The sequence below is a fragment of the Diadema setosum genome, chromosome 22, assembly GCF_964275005.1.
Source record: "Diadema setosum chromosome 22, eeDiaSeto1, whole genome shotgun sequence".
In the NCBI taxonomy this organism is placed as follows: Eukaryota; Metazoa; Echinodermata; class Echinoidea; order Diadematoida; family Diadematidae; genus Diadema; species Diadema setosum.
The window spans coordinates 14,576,205-14,601,955 of record NC_092706.1 but is presented as its reverse complement, the minus strand read 5'-3'; the positions used below and the strand labels follow the sequence as shown (position 1 = coordinate 14,601,955).

The window sequence follows — 25,751 nt, the reverse complement described above, 5'->3', positions numbered from 1 at the left end:
TAATTCTCCAAATTGCCTTATACCTTACCATTTTTTGCCTATATGCTGTACCCTCCCTACACGCCGCAAACTATATTAAATCTCCAGTACATCACATAAATCCATATATTGATTGTTCATGACTTCACAAATTCACGCAATCACTACCTGCAATATACACCTTGCAAATTTATGCAGTGTCTCTATCTGGACACTTAACATTCCAAATGCCGACAACCAGCTGCTCTTGCATTAATTTAGTTTACAGGACCTGCACATGCATCCGTGCATTGTGCATATTTCTGCAATTATATTGTGCCTACAACATTGCACCTATATCGGCCCTATCATTTCAAATGCTTATAGTGCCGGGACGTCTCATACAAAAATAATGTATAGCTACTGGCAAAATCATTTTAACGAATCAACTTTGGCCAAGGTATCTCTGGTGATATCTACCATTATTTTTGTAATTTCAGTACATAACAAGTACGAGATTTATTCCAACGTATATAATAGTAAATAATCGTGGCATTGTGCTGGTGATTTGAATTACACTACATCTAAGCATTACCATCTAAAATACATTTCAATTTCTTTCACTGCCATCTATTCTATCTCTTCAACAGTTCTCACTCACCCATAAAAGCTACCTGCATCCAATTTGTAAGGCAGATCCTCAGAAAGATTCATAAAGTACCGAATTTGATAAATTCCTGCTATGAATTCCTCAAAGGTGTGAAATATGTACTTCAGAAGTTATTATCTGTCTCTTCGGTGTGTTGTCAGATGTGCACTTGGTCAACAATCGAGTAAAGAAAGAAAAGACATGTATTGCTCTTTTTGTTTTCGCTCTGATTTTCAGAATTGGAATGCCTGCTCGTTTATTTGGATGTAATTGCACGTGTGCAAAGACTTTTTTCTTTCTTCTATTTTTTCCCCAGGGAACTAACTAATTCTACAAGCTCACCTTTTTTTCCTTCTATTTCTTGCATGTTCCCTATATATTCCTTACTAGCTAGTGCTGTTTCAACTCAAAGGGATTTAATGAAGATCAAATCATTTGTAAATCACATGTATTCATAATGTGCTTATAGGTTCAGCTGTAGGCCTGTATGTAATATACTTTAATTATACTATTGTTTGTATTTGTATTTGCTTCATGACATTTCACCTTTTGTACAAATCGTTAATGCTACTTTGCAATATCTTTTATTATTTGGATAGTGAAATAAAAATAAATAAAATGAAATGAAGTGGTGATTTGGTAGACATTTTGGGAACCAAATTGTCATGATCATGTTGCAGCAGATGTCGGAACGTCTCTGAACATCAACATCGATGACGTGAATTCTCGTGGGGCGTTTGGCGGAAGAGAGGACTAACATCTACGTGATCTGTTAGGGTTGCCCACTGATCCGGATTGGGAGCTCTAATAAATGAAAGGGAATGAGAAAAGGAAGAACATGTTGAAGTTGTGGCTCTTCAATATTTGTTACTCCATCATATTATAAAACATCGATAACAAACCTGAAAAGACAGACACGCATGTATAACCACGAGCCATGCTCTACATACGAATAACTTGAAATTAGTGGGCTTCAAAAGATTTATGTGATTCTTTTGTGATATTATGATACATTGCTTCCTGCACTTAAAACACAACATCATAACACAGCACATGCACACACTCAACACACACACACACACACACACACACACACACACACACACACACACACTTACATATATATTTACATGTATAAACACAGTATACAAGTGATGAGTACTGTGCGTTCGTATGCCATTGTTTAATTTGATTTATTCTATCTATTTCTGCTTTTTTTCCCAACAAACAATGCTTTGGTACATAATGAAAAGGATAATATTATGTTACCAAGAAAATTCTACTGAATTGTAACAGCACATGAATATGTAAAACGCATTACACACAAGACTTGCAATTGATTTGGGGGATTTGCAATTAATCGCAACTTTCTTGCGATACCCCCCCCCCCCCATAGACTAAAAAAAAAAAAAAAGAAAAAGAAAAACACAAAAACCTACCCAGTGTGAGTGAGATTGGATCCGACTGTAGAGACTTGCCCCCGGGCACACTGTGCTGGAAGCTTGACGATGGCCGAACAGGGTGTAGCATGACATGAGCTTGTTCCTAGGAAACGGATGGTTAGAGATTTAGGACAGCACTGGTAAAGTGGTATACATGTGAGATCATGAGAATGGACTAATTCCAAATGGATCCCAAATTCCATTTTCCATTAACCCAACTATTTTGAACAATTAGTTCCATACATGCATATTCTATTGATGTAATACCCCGGGGCGCTGTAACACGTACGTGTTGGGGTAGCTGAATCGGTAAATGTAATACAACCTACGTTTTTATTTGTTTTTTCCGAATCTGTATCGATAACAAACATGTGTTATTGGAAATAAAATATCATTTGAATTGAACTGAATTTGAAATGAAAGTACGAATCATCTACCTGACGAGAGTTAATGCTATCACCTCAAACATCTTGTTATCAGGCTGAGAGAGTTAACAGCTGATAAATTGCTAAAAGGCGACATTTATTTCAGATCATTTTACCGAACCGAATTTTGTAACGCATTGCTAAAGAGTACATCCTAGGAAAGATTTTTGTAAATATTGGCTTGCCGCAGGCTGACTATCAACAATCTCATCATAATGATTAAGCCTTCCCCATCGATGTCTGTAAACACAGTTAATAGGATGATGATAATGATCAATAACGTGGTAATAACGTGGTAGTCGTGGTAATAACATAAACAATGATTATAACTTGCTTATTAGGCTTTGAAAGATCTGCGCACTAACTCAGATTTCAGCCTTCAGATTTTAACCCTGTATTCGAGTCTCCTTAAATTGAATCAGGTTCCAACTGGAAGTGGCCAGCAGAAAACTGAATGGATTTACGATTAGCAGTCAATGCATTTATGTAATGTAGCAGCATAGGGTAGAAGAACTGTTCAAAATATGTTTCTCTGAATGCATGTTTTCAGTGGCCTAAAAGAAAAGAACAATCACGAGATTTTAATCCACCCTACACCTTTCTCTGTAAATACAGATTATAAGATATGAGCTAGGAGGCAGAATTAGGTCTTTGACTTTACCTGTTTTCCAAGCAGTTCAAAAGGTTGTGGAGTGTGTTCATCATCGTGTTGCTAGGCGACGTGTACCTGAAGTCTCCAATCATGGCAATGCCTTGTCAAAATAGAATGCTAAAAAATGTTATGTTGTTCTATGTTTTGAGCACATAAAAGGAAAAGCGCGTAGCAATGGGAATTTGAAATGGATCCACATCTAAAGCTCCCTGATTTTTTTTTTTTTTTTTTAAATTGGCTAATCTAATGTCAAAGGTTCCAAACCCATCTCATCCCAACGTCCGACGTTGCCCGTGTCCCCGCCACCACAGGAGCTGGAAACGTGCCCCTGGACCCTATAACCGTCAGCCGTGGAACCCCTCTTATAGCATTTCGCGGCCCATGATAATTACTTTTGGGAATGATATTTCGAAATGTAAATCCAAATATTCCGAACACATAATTGTGAATTCATCATCATAGTAGGCAGTGTCTAAGGTATATCGCTATATGACTGACTAAGGAGACGGTATTGCAATGGAATTATCTATCCTAATTACCTATGGAGTAGGAGTTATAAGAGCCGGCGTGTGCTCCTCTTCTGTCCCAGCCACGCCCCTCGTACACGTTCCCGTCTCCACCAATCAGAAAGTTGTATCCGATGTCCCACCAGCCTCTGGTGTCCAAGTGGTAGTTCTAGGGACAAAAAAAAAAAAAAAAAAAATGCAAGCGTATACACCGCAAAAGAGTATCATCGTAACTAATCGCGTAATTGCCGAACTGTACGCTGGTCGAAGTGACGTGACCCTTTGTCATTGTTTGTTGTCCATTTGTGTCAAACCATAGTCGTCCATTCAGCGAATATTGATAGACAGTAAAACTTGTCTACAACAACCGCTCAGTGGAAACACGAAATATGTCGCTAGTATACATGTGGTCGTTGTAGACAGGTCTTATACCGTAGCCATCCTGGTAGATAGTTCATTGTAGGACTATACAATATGATTTCATGTACATCACCACATTATACCGTCAACCTAACTAGAAGTCTATAATATACTGCATCATATATATATATATATATATATATATATATATATATATATATACAGTAAATACAGTGAAAACTTTGGGCAAAGAAATTGAGTTTCCATCGGGATTCGAACCCGAGACCTCCGGATTGCTAGACCGGTGCTCTAACCACTGAGTTACAAAAAGCGCTAGTATACGGTGTTCGTCCCATAATCCTTGATTCTTTTTGCTCGTAATGTGATCAGAAGCTATAGTGTGTGAATGTGTGCCACACACACAAACACACACACACACACACACACACACACACACACACATATATATATATATATATATTATATATATATATATATATATATATATATATATATATATATATACACACACACACACTCATTAAGCTGACATAAATCCGAGGGATGTAAATCAACTTTGGGGTAAATGCGAGGGGCAGTGGCGTATCTAGGGGGGGGGGCAAGGGGGGCACGTGCCCCGGGCGCCACTCCTTGGGGGCGCAAAAAAACGAAAAAAAAAAACGAAGAAGAAGAAAAAAAAGAAAAAAAAATCGAAGAAGAAGAAGAAAAAGAGAAAAGAAGAAGAAAAAGAAGAAGAAGAAAAAAAAAAAAAAAACTCGCCCGGAAGTGGGAGGGAGAATGGTGGGGGGGGGGGCAGAAAACCAAATCAAACAAGATAAAAACAAAACATGATGATGACGCGGACAAAATGACAATGTTTATTGTGTTCGCACAAAAATTCCATGTTCTGTGAGCTAAAACACAAAAATTTTCGGCTCGCTCGCTGCGCTCGCTCGCCAAAATTTAAATAAAAAGAAGGTAAGAACAAAACGTGATGATGACAAAATGACAGTGTCTATTGTGTTCACACAAGTCATTTTATATTTAGCAGGCAAAATGTTTCACAGAGCAGCGGCTGCAATTTCATTCGTTCTGAAGCGATCGCCAATTGGATCAAAAGAAAGCGTCAACGGTTTCGAACATACGGGGGGGGGGGGGCGCAAAAAAACAACAACAAATCAAACAAGATAAGAACAAAACGTAATGATGACGCGGAAATATACAAATTTCGGCTCACTCGCTCGTACTAATTTAGAGTATTTTTTCCTCAGTTTGTTGGTATAAATCGTTATCTATAAGGCCGTCACTATATCTTGATTAGAATTGTAAGATTTAATAAGCAAAAAATGACAAGAGTTTCATGATTTGTAAGCTGAAATACAAAAATTTTCGGCTCGCTCGCTGCGCTCGCTCGCTAAAATTTGTATAAAAAAAGAGAAGATAAGAACAAAACGTGACGATGACGCGGACAAAATGATAATGTCTATTGTGTTCACTGTGTCATTTTATATTCAGCAGGAAAAATGTTACACGGAGCAGCGACTGCAATTTCATTCGTTCTGAAGCGATCGCCGATTGGATCAAAAGAGGACGCCAACGGTTTCGAACATACGGGGGAGGGGGGCGCAAAAAAAAATCAAAAAAGATAAGAAAAAACGTAATGATGACGCAGAAATATACAAATTTCGGCTCACTCGCTCGTGCTAATTTAGAGTATTTTTTCAAGTCCTTAGTTTGTTGGTATAAATCGTTATCTATAAGGTCGTCACTATAATTGTGAGATTTAATAAGCAAAAAATGACAAGATTCCATGTTTTGTAAGCTGAAATACAAAAATTTTCGGCTCGCTCGCTGCGCTCGCTCGCCAAAATCTATATAAAAAAAGATAAGAACAATACGTGATGATGACGAGGACATTTACAAATTTCAGCTCACTCGCGCGCACTAATTTAGAGTATTTTTTTTTAAGTCCTCAGTTTTTTTGGTATAAATCGATATCTATAAGGCTGTCACTATATCTTGATTAGAATTGTAAGATTTGGTAAGCAAAAAAAAATGACAAGAATTGCATGTTTTATAAGCTGAAATACAAAAATTTTCGGCTCGCTCGCTGCGCTCGATCGCCAAAATCTATCAAAATTCATTACATTTAAATCACCCTCAAAAGATCCCTTCTAAGTGCTTGAAAAAGCATCATGTGAACTTTGTTTAAAGTCCCTACCGGGATGGGGTTGGGGTTGAACACTTTTTCAGAAATTAGGGGCGCAATTTTCGTGCTTGCCCCGGGCGCCGTTTTCCCTATAATTACGCCACTGGCGAGGGGTCACCGAAGTGATGCATCCTTCATATTTTTTAACTAATGAAAATAAAGAAAGGGAAAACTGACCGGAAACGAATGAAAGATACATAATGAAAACTTTGAGCAAAGAAAATAGGCTTTCATGTGGGATTCGAATGCAGAAGGCTGTCGTCAAATATACATATAGATTGGAGATACGACAACCTTGTGAAGAGAGACAGGGCGAATTTCAAACATGTACTATTTGTTTAGCAAAAAGAAAAATATTCCATTCCGATTTATTCACACATAGTTAACATAAAAAGAAATCACATACTGTAAAACATGATATATTCGCGGCATGAAATTTTTGCGAATTGGAGCCGACGGCCCTTTTCGTGGCATGAACATTTTTCGAATTGCCACTGGCGTTCAATGCATATAGTGTAGACAAGAACTTTCGCGGGCATTTCAATTTCGTGAATCTTGGTGCTCGCGAAATTAGCGAAATTAAAATGCACGCCAACATTCCTCGTTTACAGTAGCAGTTTGTTGATATTGTTAGTTGTCAATTTCATAACTGGTATCTATGAATAAGTGTCGGGCATGATAATGCTCGATGTGCCGGTGTACGGGATCTACACCACTGCAATATTCAAGATGATGGATTCTTATGATGACGAAGTCATATAACAGTTTACATAAAAAGTATGAAAAGCGCCATCTATATGCCTTACCTGGATTCCACGTACAACGGACTCGCAGCGTGACCGCGTGGAACACTGGGATCCAACGGTGTGGTGTACGATAGCGTAGCGTGTTGGTGTGTTTAGCGATCCAAAATTAACCGCTGAGCGGGCACCCCACTGATTGCGTGAAACGATGTTTGGACATCCCGCTGCAGGGATTTTCACACAGGAAGACAATTTAATCTTAACAATTTAAATAATAACTCGAAGGTAGGTGGTACAAAGATTTGACATGATTTTACAGAGCAGCAGCAAATGCTTTAATATAACAGTATAAATCAAGTTTTTGATTGTAACTAATTCAATGAGATTTAGGAGAGAATCTTTAAACCACGCACAGTCAGCAGTAGTCAGAGGAAAGACGAAAATAACATGATAACAATTATAATATAAATATCGTTCAGGCAACCCACAAATTCGAATATAATGGATGGTTTCGACTAAAACTTAATATTAGGGTTTTCGCCCATTTTCTGTATCCACTGAGTCCACACGTTTGTCTAAGCAATAGTCCTCTTTGTAAAAAGATGCAATATTACAATAACTATTCATGTGTAATTTTTGCCTGATATCCTGATGACGAAGGATTTCAGCTCTCTCACTCAGATGGTCATAACTGAATCAGAAAAGAAACCCAGAGATTGGCACATAATGCCTCCCATTGACGAAATATTTTATTTACAATTTTGAGAGGAAAGAACTCGAAAAACGCTTGCCTCCAATATTCATATTTACAAAAATAAATGAGAAGGCTGGAGATGTGATAGAAGCGGAGACGGAATAGAGCCATTGAATTACCCAAGAGATACGAAGATTGCAGCTGTACCCCGAGTCTGGTAACCAATTAAGTTATATCTTTCTCAAACTTTACGGTCCCTTTCAGCCTTAGTCCACGAAAATAATTTGCCTCGTCGAACAGGTTTGGAAACAACACTTTAATAATGCCTATCACTATAAGCAATATCTCCCCATGACTTTTGTTGTGATAATAATCTGTTATAAGATTGTTAATACTCACCGTTTCTTTTAACACGAGAAGGGTCCTGTGAGGAATTAAGAGTTAAGAGGTACCATTCAAGTGAAATAAGTCTTTAACCAAATACTCTTTACGTTGAAATTAATTTTCATGAGAAATGCGCGATGTGCTGTAGGCCTGTAATAATAATATAATAATAATGTGAATTTATATTGCGCTAAATCCACTCTATAGAATGCTCAAAGCGCTACATACTATTATGACCCAGGTCTCTGGATACATTATTACCACCAGCACTGACAGTGCTCACTCTCCACTCCCTGGGGAGCATTCCAGCCAGTCGCCATTTCACAGGCGCGCACATGCTGATCAACCAACGTATATATTCTCATCCTACCGGGTAGCCATTTATACTCCTGGGTGGAGAGGAGCAATGTGAATATATTACCTTGCTGAAGGGCAAACGTGTCTGACATTGTGGGGCTCGAACCCACGAACCTAAATCACGCTCATGCAATTCAGAAACGTGCCGCTCTTACCACTCGGCCACGACACCTCCACAACAGAACACAGTCATGCTAACTTTGTTTTAGTTAACTGTGTTGCAGTTGCTGTGATGACGTCCATATATACATGACATTTTGATCCGAAAGAAATGATAAACATGATCCTTATTCTTGTTATTGTGATAAAGCAATTGTTTCCTTAATCGACATATTTGCAATTGTAACACGTATGTATATATTGCTCTTTCTTACTGGTAGAAAGTAATTTGACCCACAATATTTTCCAGTTGTTTTCGGGATAAAATAACAGAAAACAAGTTCAGATAACTCTAACAATAGAACATATAGAACTAACAGAGTATACCAATAGTGAAAATGGGAAATATTGCAACAATCGACAATCAAAAGTTATAAAATGAACAAAATTGCATCGATTAAGATGTGTAAATTTCAAGTTGTAAATATTGGATATAGGTATAGTACGCACATGAGTCAAGTGTCTTACCTCAATGGCCTTTCCCAGAATGCCATGCACCAGGTACAGGAAGAGGGTGAGTCGCAGAATCAAATGCATCTTTGCAAAAAGCTGGCAACTCTGATGACCAAGAGCTCTGCGTCGTTCTAAACTTTTGCTTGGTAGCACGGCTTTTTAAATGCTAGCCCACCGAATGCGGGAAATTGATGTATCCTGTCGGTTGGTAGATATCTGGGCCACCCTCTGCCAGTTAAAACTCTTTCTTATACTTTGATTGGATGAAACGAACTTTATGTTGGCAGAGCTCCCATAATCACCAACCTTGCTCCCTAGTGCCATCATTTCCAAATGTTCTTTTTTGAACGAATCGAAGATTAATGTTTGTTCTATTCAGTTGTTTTAGTCGAATTTACCACATACTGCTTAACGCACATGCCAAACTTCTTAAAACCACTTCCCTCAGTATCAACAAAGTCACACGTAGGCCTGCATGACTTTATGTGACACGGATCTTCGGAAATTATATCATTGTAAATATGCCATGATGCCAAGGAAATAAGACAAACATTACCCAAAAGGAAACTCTTTCAATGTCAACCCATTTAATCAAATAATGTCTACTGAAATCCTCTGCAGGATGTATGGCACCGTTTTGTCTTTTATCAGGGATTACGGACGATGATTTGATTCTATTATTTTTTTTTTTTTTTGAGGGTGGGGGAAGATTGGCTGGGTAAAGAAAATATAAGACTGCAAGTATGCAATTACTTTCAGTTAATAAGTATAATTCAGATTATATGTATTTATATATAATTATATTAGTTATACATCAGACAGACTTTTTTTCTTGGTAAAAGAAGTATAACACTGCACATATGCAATTACTTTCAGTAGAATTTTAATCATGTTTTTTTTTTCTCTGACGATTATGTATGTAGACAGTCATAAGACTATAATACAATCAAAACCCAGTTATGAAGAGATATTTCGGTACATTGTATTTTGGGGGGCATCCCACGAGACCGACACCCACGAGTCATACGGTCCACGAGACCGACATCAGTAATAGGTCCATGAGTCATACAGCCCACGAGTTATACAGCTCAGGAGTCATACAGCCCATGAGTTCGACACTACGCACAAAAGGCTCATGAGACCGACACTAAGCAAACATAGCCCACGAGACCGACACTAAGCGATAAAGGCTCATGAGACCGACACTAAGCATAGAAAGCCCACGAGACCGACAGTAGGTAAAAAAGGCCCACGAGACCGACACTAAGCTAAAAAGGCTCACGAGACCGACACTAAGCAAAGAAGGCCCACGAGACCGACAGGATAAACAGCGCCATCTACATGTCAATCCCTGTACAGGGTGTTCCATGAACGGAAAAATAACATACTGGCGGGAGTAATTTCGTAACGCTATCAATTGAAAGATGGTGACCATCTACATAATTATGAACGTCATCAAATATGTATTTCTACATACTTGGGGGGGGGGGGGGCAAGTGTGTCAGGGAGCAACATTGTAATTAAGTAGAAAAATTGAATTGTATTCTTCATCCCCCCCCGCCCCCCCCCCCCCCCCAAAAAAAAAAAGAAGAATTAGTATTCTTCATCTCCCCCCCCCCAAAAAAAGACAAAAAAACACAAATGAATTTAAAAGAGGACAATAACGATGTATGGATTAATTTTAGAGCTTTGATAATGCCATTGTGCTATTCTAATAGGCTTTCCCAGTTTTAGGCTAGAAGATGGACAAGATGTGAATTTTACCTCTTCTCTTTCCCGATGCACTAGTTACTTATTCTATTTTAGATATTCTACCCTCCTGCTTTGACGTTTTGCAGTAAGATCTGTCTGTAATTTTCTCTGTAACTATAAATGTAATTCTACTGATTAAAACGTTTTATATCGCAGGGATTCACCTCAATTTTGTGGCTTGTGTTATTCTCCTCCGAACAGTACATTTGATCGTGAAATACAATAGCTGTTTTCATGGATGCATTTGGCTTTTTTCCGAATCCCTAACGCTACCTTTATAGACGATTACGTTACTTTTTATTTTTTATTGATACTAAATCAACACCCTCGCAGGTTTATTGTGGAAAGATCTGTTACACACTTTTACTGTACTTTGTTCATTTTTTTTTTCACAAACACACACCCATGCAAACACAATTAATGATCCTGAACATTTCGGGGGGGGGGGGGGGGGCAACTGATGGGGTAACACCCTGCCGGAGATGGCAACTCTTCTTTTCTATCTCTCATATCTTCCTATGCTATTATCAGGACACCCTATACAATTTCATGGTCTATAGGTGGCGCTGTTCATCCTGTCGGTCTCGTGGGCCTTCTTTGCTTAGTGTCGGTCTCGTGAACCTCTTTTGCGTAATGTCGGTCTCGTGAGCCTTGTATGCGTAGCGTCGGTCTCGTGGACCTTTTAAGTGTAGTGTCGGTCTCGTGGGCTTTGTTTGCTTACTGTCGGTCTCATGAGCCTCTTGTGCGTAGTGTCGGTCTCGTGAGCCGTATAACTCCTGGGCTTAATTACTTGATGTCGAACTCGTGGGCTTTATTCACTCAGTGTCGAACTCGTGGGCTGTATGACTGGTGGGCTGTATGACTTGTGAGCTGTATGACTCGTGGGCTGTATGACTTGTGAGCTGTATAACTTGTGGGCTGTATGACTCGTGGGTGTCGGTCTCGTGACGTGCACCCGTATTTTGTATACCTGCTACAGACCCAAAATTTTGTAGGTACACTTGCACTTTTTTGTTGTTGCTAAATTTTGTTTAGTTTCGCTGAATTGTTCCAAACTTTTTGATAAGGCTTTATTTACTATTATGATGTCGCGATTAACTTACATTTATCATTTATCTGAATGATTTATTTCATCCTTTCTCAGTCACTTCATTCATTTGCCATTTTTTCTTATTTATGATAATAATGATGATGATGATAATAATAATGATAATAATAATAAAAATAATATTAAAAAATTAAGTAATTGCATACACCTTGATAAAAATGTACCTATTTGTCGGCAATACATAATACGATAGAAAAAGGCAACTTCTGAAAGCATTGAGTGCGTAACATGAACATTCTTTTTTTTCTTTCAGGGGTTGATGTAAGCCTGAAAAATGATATACTCAGTAACACGATAACATGATAAAAACACCAACAAAAATATAAGGAAGGGTTAATTACTAAGTTTGTAAATTTTACGCCCAATCATAATTTTTCTGGCAGGCTGAACATATTATCATTATCATTATTTTTATGCGAGGAACAAAACTCAATTGGTTGATATCGCTGATGACTTGAGACACAATATAATTTTCTAGGATTTGTAATGGAAAGCTGTAGTCGTTCACGTGTGTGTACAATATAATTCGTATCAATTTGACGACTATCTCTTGTTAATGATCTCCTGCGTAAAATGATACAACCAGACAAAACGTGTAGGTAAAGGTAAATGAAATAAGTATGGATCATAGATTATAGGTGCATTGGTAAAAATTTCAGTGGTATGAATTGAAACTTTATTAGTAGAACTTTTGATTCCATCATTTTGTAAATCTATTCAAAACTTCCGCAGGAGTCTTATGCCTACAAAATGTTTTACCCGTATCACCACCTTCGTCAAGCTACATTTTAAGCTAAAATCATATATTTTTGATTGTTTCATTGCTTCATATATTATCATACCTTGCTTCCTAATACGCTATAACAATATACAGTTCCTTTCATCTAAACCTAATCTGATATTGTTAGAGCGCCCTTTAAAATGAAAGATTTTATCAAATGATATTTTCTTTCTGAATCATAACATTTCCGACTTAACTTTGGGGGAAAAGGGGGATTTTTCTTGCTCATTTTTTTTTTGTCAGATTAAGCCAAATGGAAAGCGTTGTTCCTCATGTTTGCATCACAAGTATAGAGTTATTTAAACATTTGCGGCTTGGATATTGTTGTTGGTGACTTTCATGTCTGTTATTCAAACAGGGCAAGTGAGTCAGTAATCATCCAGTAGTCATTGAGCAAAGGGGAATCGGCGTGAGAGAAAGTAGGAGTGTATGAAAAGAACAGACAAGTGATTTCTTACACACACCACGCACACACACACAAACACACACACACGCACACAAACACCTATTATATGTCTAAGGAGAAAAGTAACTTTAATGTTTCTTATGTTTTTATTTTACTTAACCCTGTGTCTACTCTAATTGCCCATTGGTAAAGAAAACCCAACGTTTTTTTTTTTTTTTTTTCGCACAGTATAGCGAAGTGTATGATATAGTAACTTCTTTTTCAATCACCTTAAACAGCGGGCACACGCGGAAGATTTATTTCATAGCTAAAAGCCACCTGATGGCTGTTCTGAGCCCAAGAGCAATTTCAGCTGTGAATACTTCCGGTAGCAGCAGCATATCATGAGGCTGCATGCTTTGCACAATCAATAAACTGATTATCTGGGACTAACTTAAAAGCTCAGCGTGGAGCCTTCGAATCTCATCTTCCATCATGACAATAGCCTGAAACATTCATCAAAACTATACATATTGAACATAAAATCTTTATGCCTTTGATTGTGAGAATGAGAATGTCTTGATGAGTGATATTAGATATAATCGTTTTTAATATCATGTTGAAATGTTTGACGGACATGTCCTCGAGAGCTTTATATAAACCTATATGTATACATTGTGGATATGACACCCACACACACACAGAGACACACACGCACAGAGAGAGAGAGAGAGAGAGACGCACACACAAATTGTATTCCAAATCAACATATTACGGAATCAGCCAACTAATGTAGTCGTAAATGCTACAACAGGCTTGTGAGATCCATTTATTTGACTCCAAGTCCACAAAATCAGAATACAACGTATTGCTGTTCATAATCAACACGTACGTCATGAATTCGTACAATCACTGTATATACCTAAACTATACGCCTCATGATTTCATACAATTACTGTACGTACATCACACCTCATGCTTTCAAAGATTTACGCTACCTAAACAACATCTTGTACCGATTCCTACAATTAGAGTATACAGACTTTGCCTAGCGAATTCGTACAATAATATTGTCATCTCACATTACCATTTCATTTTTGCTTAAATTACTGTACCCTCCCTACACCTCCCAAGCTATATTAGACCTACACGCACTACAACATGTGACTTCATGAATTCAAACAATTGCTGTACGTATACTGCACTAAACAACTTGTAAAGTACTGTCTCTATCTTGACACTGCACATTTCAAATTTGTTCAATTAATATTTCTAATGTTTCTTTTGATACAGTATACATAACTGCATTGTGCATATTTCTACAACGACAGTGCCTACATCACTGCACTTACATGTATTATTTCATTGTGGTTCCTGTGAAGGAACGAACCCATACGAGTATACTGACTATTGACACGAATAAACAGTGTCCTTTGGCGAAGATGTCTCTGTTATTTTCTTAAGTGAAGTACTTGACAAATTAACAGAATTAACAGAATTTATTCCAACATTCAATGGTATAAATGCCTTTATAAGTGGGGTATTATGTTGGTGATCTGAATCACACTACAACTAAACATTACAATCAAAATTACATATTGATGACCCTCCCATAATCTCATTCACTGCCAAGATATCATATCTCTTCAACAATTCTAACTCAATCCTCGGAAAGCTTTTTAAAGTACAGAATTTGATAAAATCCCGCTAAGAATGTTATTCATTATTTCAGAAGTGATAAACTCTCTCTTCGTTATATGCATTCGGTCAACATTTATTATCAAGTAAATTATATTATTAATGGCTTGCTTTGCGCTCTTTCGATTTTCCAGACGTGGTGATGATAGACATTTAAGGAACATCAGTGTTTGATCATTAATGTCACAGAATGATGTCGGAATTTCTGGGAACATCAACATCGATGACGAGGGATTCGTAAGTGAAATCCGGTTAACACTCAGTTGACGTGTCAGGGTTGCCCACTGATCCAGACTGGTAGCTCTGAGAACATGGAGGAAATATAGAAAGGAAGACAGCTATGATGCAGCGGCTCTGCAACATTCGTAATTCCATCAGCAAACAAAACATCAAATACCAATCCGAAATGCTTTGCTGCCGTCCCAATCCTTACATTTGCTATTCTTTGTATCTTTGAAATTTGTGATGAATTGGAATTTGATTATTAAAATGCAGAAATGAACCAGACCAAACCAAAATGGGAGGGCGGCAAGTATACTTACGGATAAAAATAATCAACAGGCTTGTAAAGAGGAAGTTTTTGTTTTTCTTTCTATTTTGTTATATATCGGAGCCTGTACTAAAACCACAAGCACAACACAACACAATTCACACACACACACACACACACACACACACACACACACACACACACAATGTACACTCCAACCAAAACGCGTAAATTCTCTCTTTCGAACTTTCTTTTTTTTTCTTTCACTTGACCCATATAATAATTATGTATACTAACGCATTCACATTCACACCTGTACGTTACTCTTTTTTCTTCACAGCACACATGTACATTCTTCTAAAACTTCTCCTCTCCTTTGCCCCCTTCCCCTCATACCCACTGATATCTGCTTAGGTGTTTTCTAAAGAGGTTAGGTTTCATTCCTTGCGAGTGTTAAGCACGCACATACGCCCAACGTACTCCTTTATGGAAGGCCATCAATGCCATTTGGTTCGCTCAACTTGCTCCTGGACCAGCAGGCCTCTGTACCGATAGTTCTCGTTAATGACAGGAATTGCCTTCCATGCACTCTCTCTTCTTCATTCACGCATACACACAAGTTTTTGGTTGTTGTTGTTGTTGTTTTTTTTTTTTGTGTTTTTTTTTTCTCACAGACTCCTATCGACTTTCAATAGACCTACCCAGTGTGCGTGAGATTGGATCAGATCGTAGAGTTGTTCCCCAGGGCACTCGGTGCTGGAAGCCTGGCGATGACCGTAGAGGGTGTAGCATGACAAAATTTTGTTGCTGCGCAGAAAACAGGGGCAAGTAGAATTATTTCATTACGTTCCTGGTATACATCACATAACAAAACCAATCCACAGGGTCCAACTAAAACAATGAAAGCATATCGCCAATCTGACATGGGAAGTGTCGGCATTTTCAACTTAACGCATCATGATTTGATTTACATAACCCTGATTGCACGAGATACCAGGGTTATTTTGCTCTCCGTGCACAGATTTGAAGAAATGGCATTCTATGAGAATGACGTGGATCTGAATAGCTTACTGACTGCCTGAAAACGGCGTTGTTGTTGTTTTTTTTTTTGTTTATTTATCATATGAGTAATTTCGCAGTAATTGACAGATGAGGTCATAAGCAGAATCTTCGTTTGGAAGTTTTTTGTTTGTTTGTTTTCTTTTTCTTTTATTTTTGTCTTTAATGGATGTATCCCGGTATTTTCATTGCAGAGTTGGCACTGGTAAAGACAGAGGCTGTCTTCCGGTATCTGTATAGACAGGATGTAAAAGACCGCACTTCTTAATGATGGTGATTATGTGGCCATCATCATATGTTTGCAAAGCGCCAAGTCTCTACAGTCTGATCTTAAATCTTCAATGGTAACCATCTGCAATACAAACCCTCCATAATTCAACTCAAACCTCGAGAAAAGGTGGTATACTGTATTCATCAAGAGAACTGAAAAGCTCAAATGTCTTCGGATAGAGAACTGTGTTCTATAGAAAGAAGTATTATCAGGTCTTCAATTTTTACTGATTTTTTTTTAAATCTTTTTTTTTTGTCTAGGCTCTTCATAGTAAAAGTGTGACTTTTTGAATTGCCTCTTTCGCATTTCCTAACATATCTAACTCGACAATCCTCTGTGTAAATAAAGATTTAAAATTATACGAGCTTGAAGGTTGAGTCTCATTCTTACTTGGATTCCAAACAGTCCAAAAGGCTGTAGAGAGTGTTCATCATCGTGGAACTGGGCGAAGTGTACGTGAACGTTCCCATCATCGAGATGCCTTGTCAAAATGAGAACAATAAACAAAAACATTTATTCCGTTTTCATGCTATCAGCGCACACGTGTGAAATGGGGGAATGATTCTAAAACAACTGCAACAAGAGGAATATGACATTCTGTTTGAGGAGGGTATTTACCTTTATAGACGAGACAGTGCTTGAAAATTATGATTACAACACACATATCGCAAGTCATGACCCATGATTTACCCGTTCCCTGCGTGTTTCACAGAATCTACGATGCCAGGTTTCTGTAGACAATAATATTGGTTAAGAAGGTCTAGCTTCCTTTGATTATCAGAATCCTTTAATTGGCCCGCCTCATATCGCTGTGAAAGAAATATTTCTCTGAGGGTCAAACCAAGCTTGATAGTAATTATTCTCTATCTGGAATGTGTCTAGTCTTAAGATGACAACTTTTAGAATACAAGAACTCTTTGACAACACAGAAATACACATTTTGGCACTAGAAAAAGACAAGATATTGTAAGATCTGAAAAAACAAAACTTTCGGGATCCACTAAAACTAAGGGGTTGTGGCAAAAACCCAGATTGCACTCCCTCCTGCTATCCCCACACACCCGTTATTGACCCTGGACCGGATCCCTCGAAACAGTCTGCTCCCCCACCCCCTTCCACCCCAAACACAAAACAGACATGTACCATGGCACTTGACGATGCAGTGTTAACACGCTCTACTACATTATTTTCCACGCAATTCATCGACCGCTAAGTAACGTTTGCTAACGACAGTTCACATAAAAGATGCAGTTCAAGCAATTAAATGTGAGTGATACTGAAGCGATGATAACATCATCTATAGTGTACAATGTTTATCGCTATAATTATAGTTCTGGAGAGGAAACAATGAAAGTATCTTTCCTTATTACCTATGGAGTAGGAGTTATAAGAGCCTGCGTGTGCTCCTTTAATGTCCCAGCCACGCCCCTCGTACACGTTCCCGTCTCCACCAATCAGAAAGTTGTATCCGATGTCCCACCAGCCATTGCTGTCCATATGGTAGTCCTGGAGAAAGTGGTTACAAGCGTGTGTACCATTACTCTTACTATTCCTACACATGTTGAAATCATGGAAAAATATATTCGTGTGGTATTTGCATGCCAATGATTATTTTTTATTGCTACAATTCAACTTGCTACAATTTGCGTCGATGAAGGACAGTCTATTTGTCAATCAGTTGCAATAAAACCATCTCGACGGAAGAATCGTGATATTATGACAAAGAAATTAATGGTTTGTTAATACATTTTGTCACTAATCCTTTGTAAATGATATCGAAGAAGAGTTGGGTGTACTGTTAAAGTATTACTGCATGGTGATACGCCATATTCAAGTTGACGTCACGATGAAGTTTACCAAGGGTGAAGAACGCCAATAATATTATGCCTTACCTGGATTCCACGTACAGTAGATTCGCAACTTGACTGGGAGTAGCACTGGGAGCCAGCGGTGTGGTGAACGAGGGCATAGCGTGTTGGTGTACTCAGCCAAGAGTAAGCCACCGGTGAGCGCGCCCCCCATTCCTCGCGTGTAATGATGTTCGGACATCCCGCTGGGAGTTAGCACATAACGAAACAATGGGCCGAATGCATAAAACAAGCAATTGCTTGTAAGCAATTGCTTCAAGCAAAAGCACAAGCTTGTCTAGCAAAAGGTCTAGCTCAAGCAATTGCTTCAATCTATATGCATAACCTTTTGCTAGTGCTTATACCTTTTGCTTGTCCCGCACAAGCAATTGCTTGTGTTTTCAACAAAAGGGACGTCACGCCTGTGCGAACACAAGGACAAAGGCGAGTGTGGCAGCATGCATTTGAAAGGGCATGTGTGTGCAGAAACATTTCCTGACATAGCAGAAGAGCTATGAAATGACACTCATAAATGCACACACAGACGCACACACACACAACTATACACACACTCGTATTACTGGCTGATTCCCATCACTGCTTACAATAGCCCGCATCTGCCAGATCGCACGTGGAGAGACGTCTCCTTGCTCTCCACCGAAGTGAGACATCCTACCTGTTTTTCATCAAATTTTGCATGCTAACCACTGGACATTCCCGTTGTTGAAATGAAAAATTTCTTACTCTACTTAAGAGTAATTTCTTGTAGATTTATACCACTCCTTCACAATTGTTGTCTTTCTTCCATGAATATGAAAATGATACTTAAAAGGGAACATCCCAGATAAGCAAAAGCTCAAGCTCATTTTACAGAGCTTGGAAAATCGTAAGCAATTGCTAGCAAGAACTAGCAAAAGGTATGTTTTATGCATACGTTTTTAAGCAAATGCTTGGTCTCTAGGCAATTGCTTGCGGACAGCAAGCAATTGCTTGTACTTGCTAGCAAGAGCTTCTGCTCGCAAGCAATTGCTTGTTTTTATGCATACGGATTCGAGTAAAAGGCTAGCACAAGCAATTGCTAGCGTTTATGCATCCGGCCCAATGTTAAACCCTCTATGGTCTCAGGACTTAACTGGGTACTATACCTCATCATGGTATTGATACTCTATACCAAAGGTTGCGAAAGGTAGTGACGAAGGGGAATGAAACCTTTGGTTTTTTTATAAATATTCATAATCCAGAGTTTTAAAAGAAAGTGATTGTATTGAGTAGTTTTTTTTCTCCGTTGTTGTACTGTATACATGTATGTAAGTTTTAGATTTTTTTGTTGTTTTAGATTAACAGTTGTGTGATTTTTATGTATAATTTCTCAATATGTTTATTGTAAACACCTTCAAATGTTATTTGTGAAGCACTGTTATTTTTATCTATATACACACTGTACATGTACTCTGTAAACTGAATGTATTTCAGCCTTTGGGCTGCCAATTATTTCTGATATTGATAAGAATTCCTGATCAGGAATAATAAACCTTATCAATTCAATTCAATAATGAAATATCAGTTTTACACGATCTTCAACCTTCGGCACGCTAACAGCAAAGGGTCAAAACAGAGACAGAGGACGAGGCGCAACATATTGTCGGCAGACACCCTATGCCTGCAAGAGACAAGGCGGACAGGTGGAAAATCTGGAGGGAAGGCTAAAAACATCGGAGATGGCATCAAAGCTGTATTACAGTGTGTATGTGTGTGTGTGTGTGTGTGTGTGAGTGTGTGTGTGTGTGTGTTTGTGGGGGGGGGGGTGGATGGGAACAGTGTGTGTATGTTACTCCTGAGTGTGGACAAGTGAACGGTTGCAGGAAAAATGACATTGCCAAGAAATCACAGCATATAAGATGTGATATTATTTTGGAGGAAAATTTGACGAAGATGCGTTAAAATGCGTAATTGCTCTGATTGTTATGTGCAGCGAGTGTGACGGACGAATTTGAATTGTTATTGACGAGAATGTGTGACAAATGACTAAATGGAATAGACTTTGTTTGAAAATGATCGGCAAAGGACGAACTTGAAACTAGGATTGGCACATTTCAGATTTCTCGGGAGGAAATTGAACTTCAAATCTATGTGACTGATTGAAAAATCTTGAAAATGAACTGGGGAAACTATACTTCTCATTCATTCAATGCACATAATCATTATGACAGGTTTTTTTTTTATTTCTTGAATTTGCCAATTTTTGTTTTTTAGCTTCCGAATAAGCGGTCACAAGCTCAAATTCGAATGTAAGCATTCCATTTCGCGTTTGGGCACGGATTTCCAAGTTTGTGCATCCAAATTAGCGCAAAGGGTTCGGCAAGCACTTAAAAGTACTTTCAATTTCGTTTTTGAGCACGCGATTTTTACACTAATGAGCATTCGATTTCGTAGTGCACGTATTAAGCAAGAGTGATCGTGTCCAGCTAATCATTGAATGAGATAAAATCAAGGGCAGCATTTGTTCCTTCGAACATCAATATTCTTTTCTTTTGCTTAACATGATATGTAAACTTCAATACCAAATCCTCATTTCGTCATGTCATCACATGGCTTCCTTAATCTTTAATTGACATCTTTATTTTTATTACGAGCATCATGTGTTTATAATTGCCATTTGAAATCTTCGTTATGATTGTGATCATCATACTGCATTGTGACTTTCATTTTGCCTTTTTATTTGCATCATTATACGTGTGATCCACACCATGTGGACGTTTTTAACATTCATTATAAAACCCAGCACAAGTACTTTGCTTTTTTTTTTAACGTACATTGTACAAGTTAGATTTGAATGATACTTTTGTGAACTTGTTTGCCCATATGCCAATTTGAAAGCTCTGAAAGTGCTGGCGACAGGTGGAGACGAAGTTTGATAACCATCTTCAAAAATGTATGTCCATTCGATGAATTAGAATGCGCAAATGCAAAATCGGTTGGCAAATTAGTCATTATGATCGTAGAAAAACGAGTTTGAATGACGATGTTTCGATGCCTTCGGGAATTTTGACGAAAATGAATGCTTCTGATATGTAATTGAATGACAAGACAATGAAATTGACCGGAAAGACCTGTATTACTATTTAGGTTTCATATCTGAGAAAGATAATTGCAAATGCAGATTGTTCGGCCATTAACATCGTTGTTCTCTACCTAGACAGAGTGTTCGATGCCTATGACTTAAGATATTACACTACAATACATACTATTGTTGTTCTAGAAATAAAAAAATGGGGGTTGGTACAACGGAATTCTATCAAAAGCTGATTTGGGTACAAATCAGAACCCGATGTTGTAATCATGATAATTGCTGATATTGTGCAAGTGCAAAGACAATATCTATTGGAATAGAAAGACATACAAGGCAACTGAATAAGCCTTCCCCTCGGACAGGGCAATCAGTAAATAAAAGCTGTGGCTATCATGCGAATTGTATGATTCATTTGGTTCAGACAGATAAACTGCGTATAAGATTTCGGTCCAAAGCGCAGTTTCTACGGGCTAGAAAGGGGTTGATATACGATACGAAAAAAAGAATAGTTTAACAACATCAACCTTATGAACGCAATGGCTCAATATTTCACCATGACATCAATGACTGTAATAAATCTGTAACTTGCAAGGACTTACCAAATGTGTCTGCTCTTTTCTCGCGTACAGTCTCCTGAACAAAGAAAAAAAAAAAGAGAGACGTGAAGTTGCAATCTAGAAACGCTTATTTTGTTGCAAAATTTTTCAAAAGAAATATCTTCGGTGCATTTGCAAAATAAATCTAAACACACATTTTCTTTTTTTTTATTAAGAAAAGTTCATCAGACTATGAAGATTATCTTTTGGAAATGGTAAAGACATTGTAATGTTGATTTCATATTTGATTTGATTTCCATCATAACACTTGGAAGTATTGTAAGCATTCTTTGCTATGATTTCTCTTGTTATATTGACGTCATATCAGCCATCAATTTCTACCAAGATGAAAAAGTTAATCTAAAAAAAAAAAAAAAAAAAAACGTTTCTTATACAAGATACAAGAAATTGCAGCTAAAAGTATACCATGACAGGTGATAGTTGAGAAAAGAAAAAAAAAAGTTGCTATACATGTAACATATAGGGACAATATTACCTCTTTAAACAAAAGGAAAAAGAAGAAGAAAAAAAAGAAGAAGAAGAAGAAGAAGATAATCAGTAATTATTGATTTCAGCTGCAAATGAAATTGTATGTGAATGATATTAGAAAATGCACATGTTCATACCTCAATGGCCCTTCCAAGTATGGAATGCACGAGACACAGGAAGAAAACAATTCTGAGCGCTGAATGCATGTTTGCAGAGCTTGGAAATTCGACGCACGCCAACAAGACTAGAACATCGAACCGATCTAAAGTCCCGACAGGGTTGCATGGAACATTAAACCACGCAGAAAGTCGTTGTTTACTACATTTATCTCGAAGCTACGTCAGCATATCATTCTTCCCTGGGCAATTGATTAATTATTTACCAAAGTATTTTGTATCGATTAATATTTTCCATCATCGCAGATGTCTCCCTTAAAGGAACAGGATATAAGAGACTTTACATTCTGTGACAATCTTGTGACAATCTCAGGACTAAAACTATTTTCATGCTTTGTTTGTTTGCTTGTTTTTTTTAATGCGAACGGCTGTCTCCATGTATAAGGCATATCTGCTCTCCAGAAGTTGGAACAGAATATCAGAGAATTGAACAAGTTATATTTTAAGGGGAATGGTCTAAGCGCCTGTGGGACTGCGAGAAGGGTTGCAGGTTGCAGGAAGTATATTATATCCATGATGGTGATGTGAACTTGAATTCTTACAATCAGCGATAAGGGTACTTTTTCAAATACATTTTATAATTTACTTGTTGTTCGGTTGGTTTTAGGAATGACAGTTCGTAGTCCTACATATAGAGTATAACTTTGTATTCAAGCGCTTCCTGCTTTTGCACAGCAGGTAGACTAACCCTTTATCGAACCTTCTTTGCAACACACACACACACACATACACACACGCACACAAACACACACACACACACACACGTGAATATCTGCACAAATGCCAGATTGTCATCCCACTGCTTCTCATTGCAACATATTCTATCTATTGTTATTGACATTATTTTGTCGCATCGTGAATAGGGCCTACTTTCTTTCTTTAAAAAAAAAATGAAATAAACACAAGCATAATGTTGCAACAACAACCTTCAACTGCAGTAGTTGTTTATCAATAATTAAAGCAGAAACACAGTTTTCATTATGACTAAGAGTTCATGCATTCTCTACCATTTGTACTTGCTTGCAATACGTCGAAGTCAACCAAGAAATTTCTCTGGTGGAGTGATTTTCCATAATAATCATGATAATGAGGGTTTTTTTCGAGTATACTTTGAGATAAAATGTGTAAAATAATTTTGATTGTATGCATACGACTTTTATTCTTTAAGCGCCCTCCCCATCCAGTAGGGGACATAATTATATTATACACAAACAGAACGATACGTGGTGATCGTTTGTGCCCTATACATCAAATCTCATTACAATAAAAAAGGTGCATGAGATTCAACATTTTTGGCTAATATTTCGGGGCTTTTTTTCCGTCGTTTCTCAACTGAAATCATGTTATTATCGCTTTTTTTTCTCGTATTTCTTATGCATAAGCGTACATTTCACAGCAAAAATCGACAGCTTTCCAGATGTATTAATATGAGAACTTCGATTTCCCTTTAAATTAGTAAATTATTATTTTGTTTGGGCCACACGCATCATTACTCGTGGCCAACTATAGTGCAGTGTGCAATGTAGCGAGCTGAGTGCAAAAATATCTTGATGGCGCGTTGTCGTGGCAAAGTGTGGTGCAAAGTGCAAATATATCGTGACAGCGAAAAATCATTATTTATAGCTCTGTTATCAGGCAGCCTGAGAACCAAGCACAAGGGATGTCGGCTGCTCATGGATAACACGATTGAGCAAAGAGACAACTCACTACAGCACCTGTTATATTCTCATCTGTCTGTTATATTTGGCTGATTTGCTAATGTTCAAATTTGGGGATATATATTCTCCCCGAGGACCATCATCAACTTTCATGTTCCCCTACATCTCGTGTCCATACTTTTTATCGAGTTTTCTTGCAGTGTTTTTTGTTTTGTTTGCAAAGTCCGGCAAGCATCGCGATGCAAAGAAAGCTTGGTTGTAAACAAGCGCACAAAAGTTTGAATATGCTGAAAGCTGTCTATGATGGTAAGAAAGAATTGAAATCATTTTACAATGCGATGTGAATTCTGGTTTCAAAGATAATTATGCACCAATTCTTTCTCCCAGTTACACTATGGTGACGAATGTATATGAACTCTATTTTGCTTTCTTTTCAAAGTGCATAATGAAGCGTACTATTGTTCTTTCGCTCCAGAATTATATTCATGACATGTTATACAGCACAAACATTTTCACTTGCCTGTAAGTCTGTCAACTATCTCATTGACTTCACGATGAAATTCCATGAAATTCTCTTTAAAAACATTTGGATTTGCAGCTCAAAATGAAATGTTATTTTTCATATTTCTCAAAGAAATTTATTTGAACTATCACACATCAGCATCGAACAACATCATCTTCATATACTAAATTCACGGAAACAGTACTTTAAATCCTCAAGCAGAAAGGAAAGAAATATGTATCTTAATGAGTTTATTAAGTTTCTTTGTGTTATGGCGAACATATTTTTTTTTTCACCAGTTTTATACGCTAAAGGGTACATCTCAGACGACATCAAATCGCAAATACATCAGCTATCAACATCATCAGTTCCGCGATATAGCTGTGTATGCATGCAAACTGGATGGAAATTTCACATGACCATTAATTTTGTACTGATTGAAGTACGCAACATATGGGTCGCGTTATACACTGTCATACGTATACCTACACTCACAGATGTCATGAGTGTCTGATAAACCGAAATCAAAGTAACATAAATGGGCAACGTTTCATGTATTCATTGATTTTAGACTATAATTTTACTGATCTGAAGAGTTGAACTATAACTAAAAACTCATCAGAATAATTCAGAACCTTGTCTTAATGCCTTTATATATTCCTCTTTTTGTGAAATTGGATAGGGCAAAAAGCAAAAACTATAATGTCTGGCGATCCCTGACTAACAATAATTATGCGATTTCTGAAGGGCTAAAAGGGTTCAAGTGTCACACTTGTGCTGAAAGGCTGATTTTCTTTTAAAGACGAAATCACCAACTGCAGTACAGTGCAGAACACGTTATTGGTTCTTTGACTTTTTCCCGCAATGCATCGCTTGGT

At 37.7% G+C, this 25,751-nt stretch overlaps 1 protein-coding gene across 1 annotated transcript; it reads right to left on the bottom strand.

Moving 5' to 3' along the window:
* Positions 1 to 1,360: 1,360 nt before the first annotated feature.
* On the bottom strand, positions 1,361 to 22,776 carry LOC140245157 (peptidoglycan recognition protein 3-like). Its single transcript, XM_072324756.1, has 12 exons — positions 22,675 to 22,776; positions 22,052 to 22,085; positions 18,428 to 18,588; positions 17,906 to 18,041; positions 16,926 to 17,016; positions 15,907 to 16,012; positions 14,973 to 15,018; positions 7,008 to 7,168; positions 3,666 to 3,801; positions 3,136 to 3,226; positions 2,047 to 2,152; positions 1,361 to 1,411 (listed from the first exon to the last, which is right to left on the bottom strand). Exons 1-12 carry the CDS (start codon positions 22,741 to 22,743, stop codon positions 1,361 to 1,363), a joined length of 1,188 nt encoding a protein of 395 aa, XP_072180857.1. The 5' UTR covers positions 22,744 to 22,776.
* Positions 22,777 to 25,751: the final 2,975 nt, after the last annotated feature.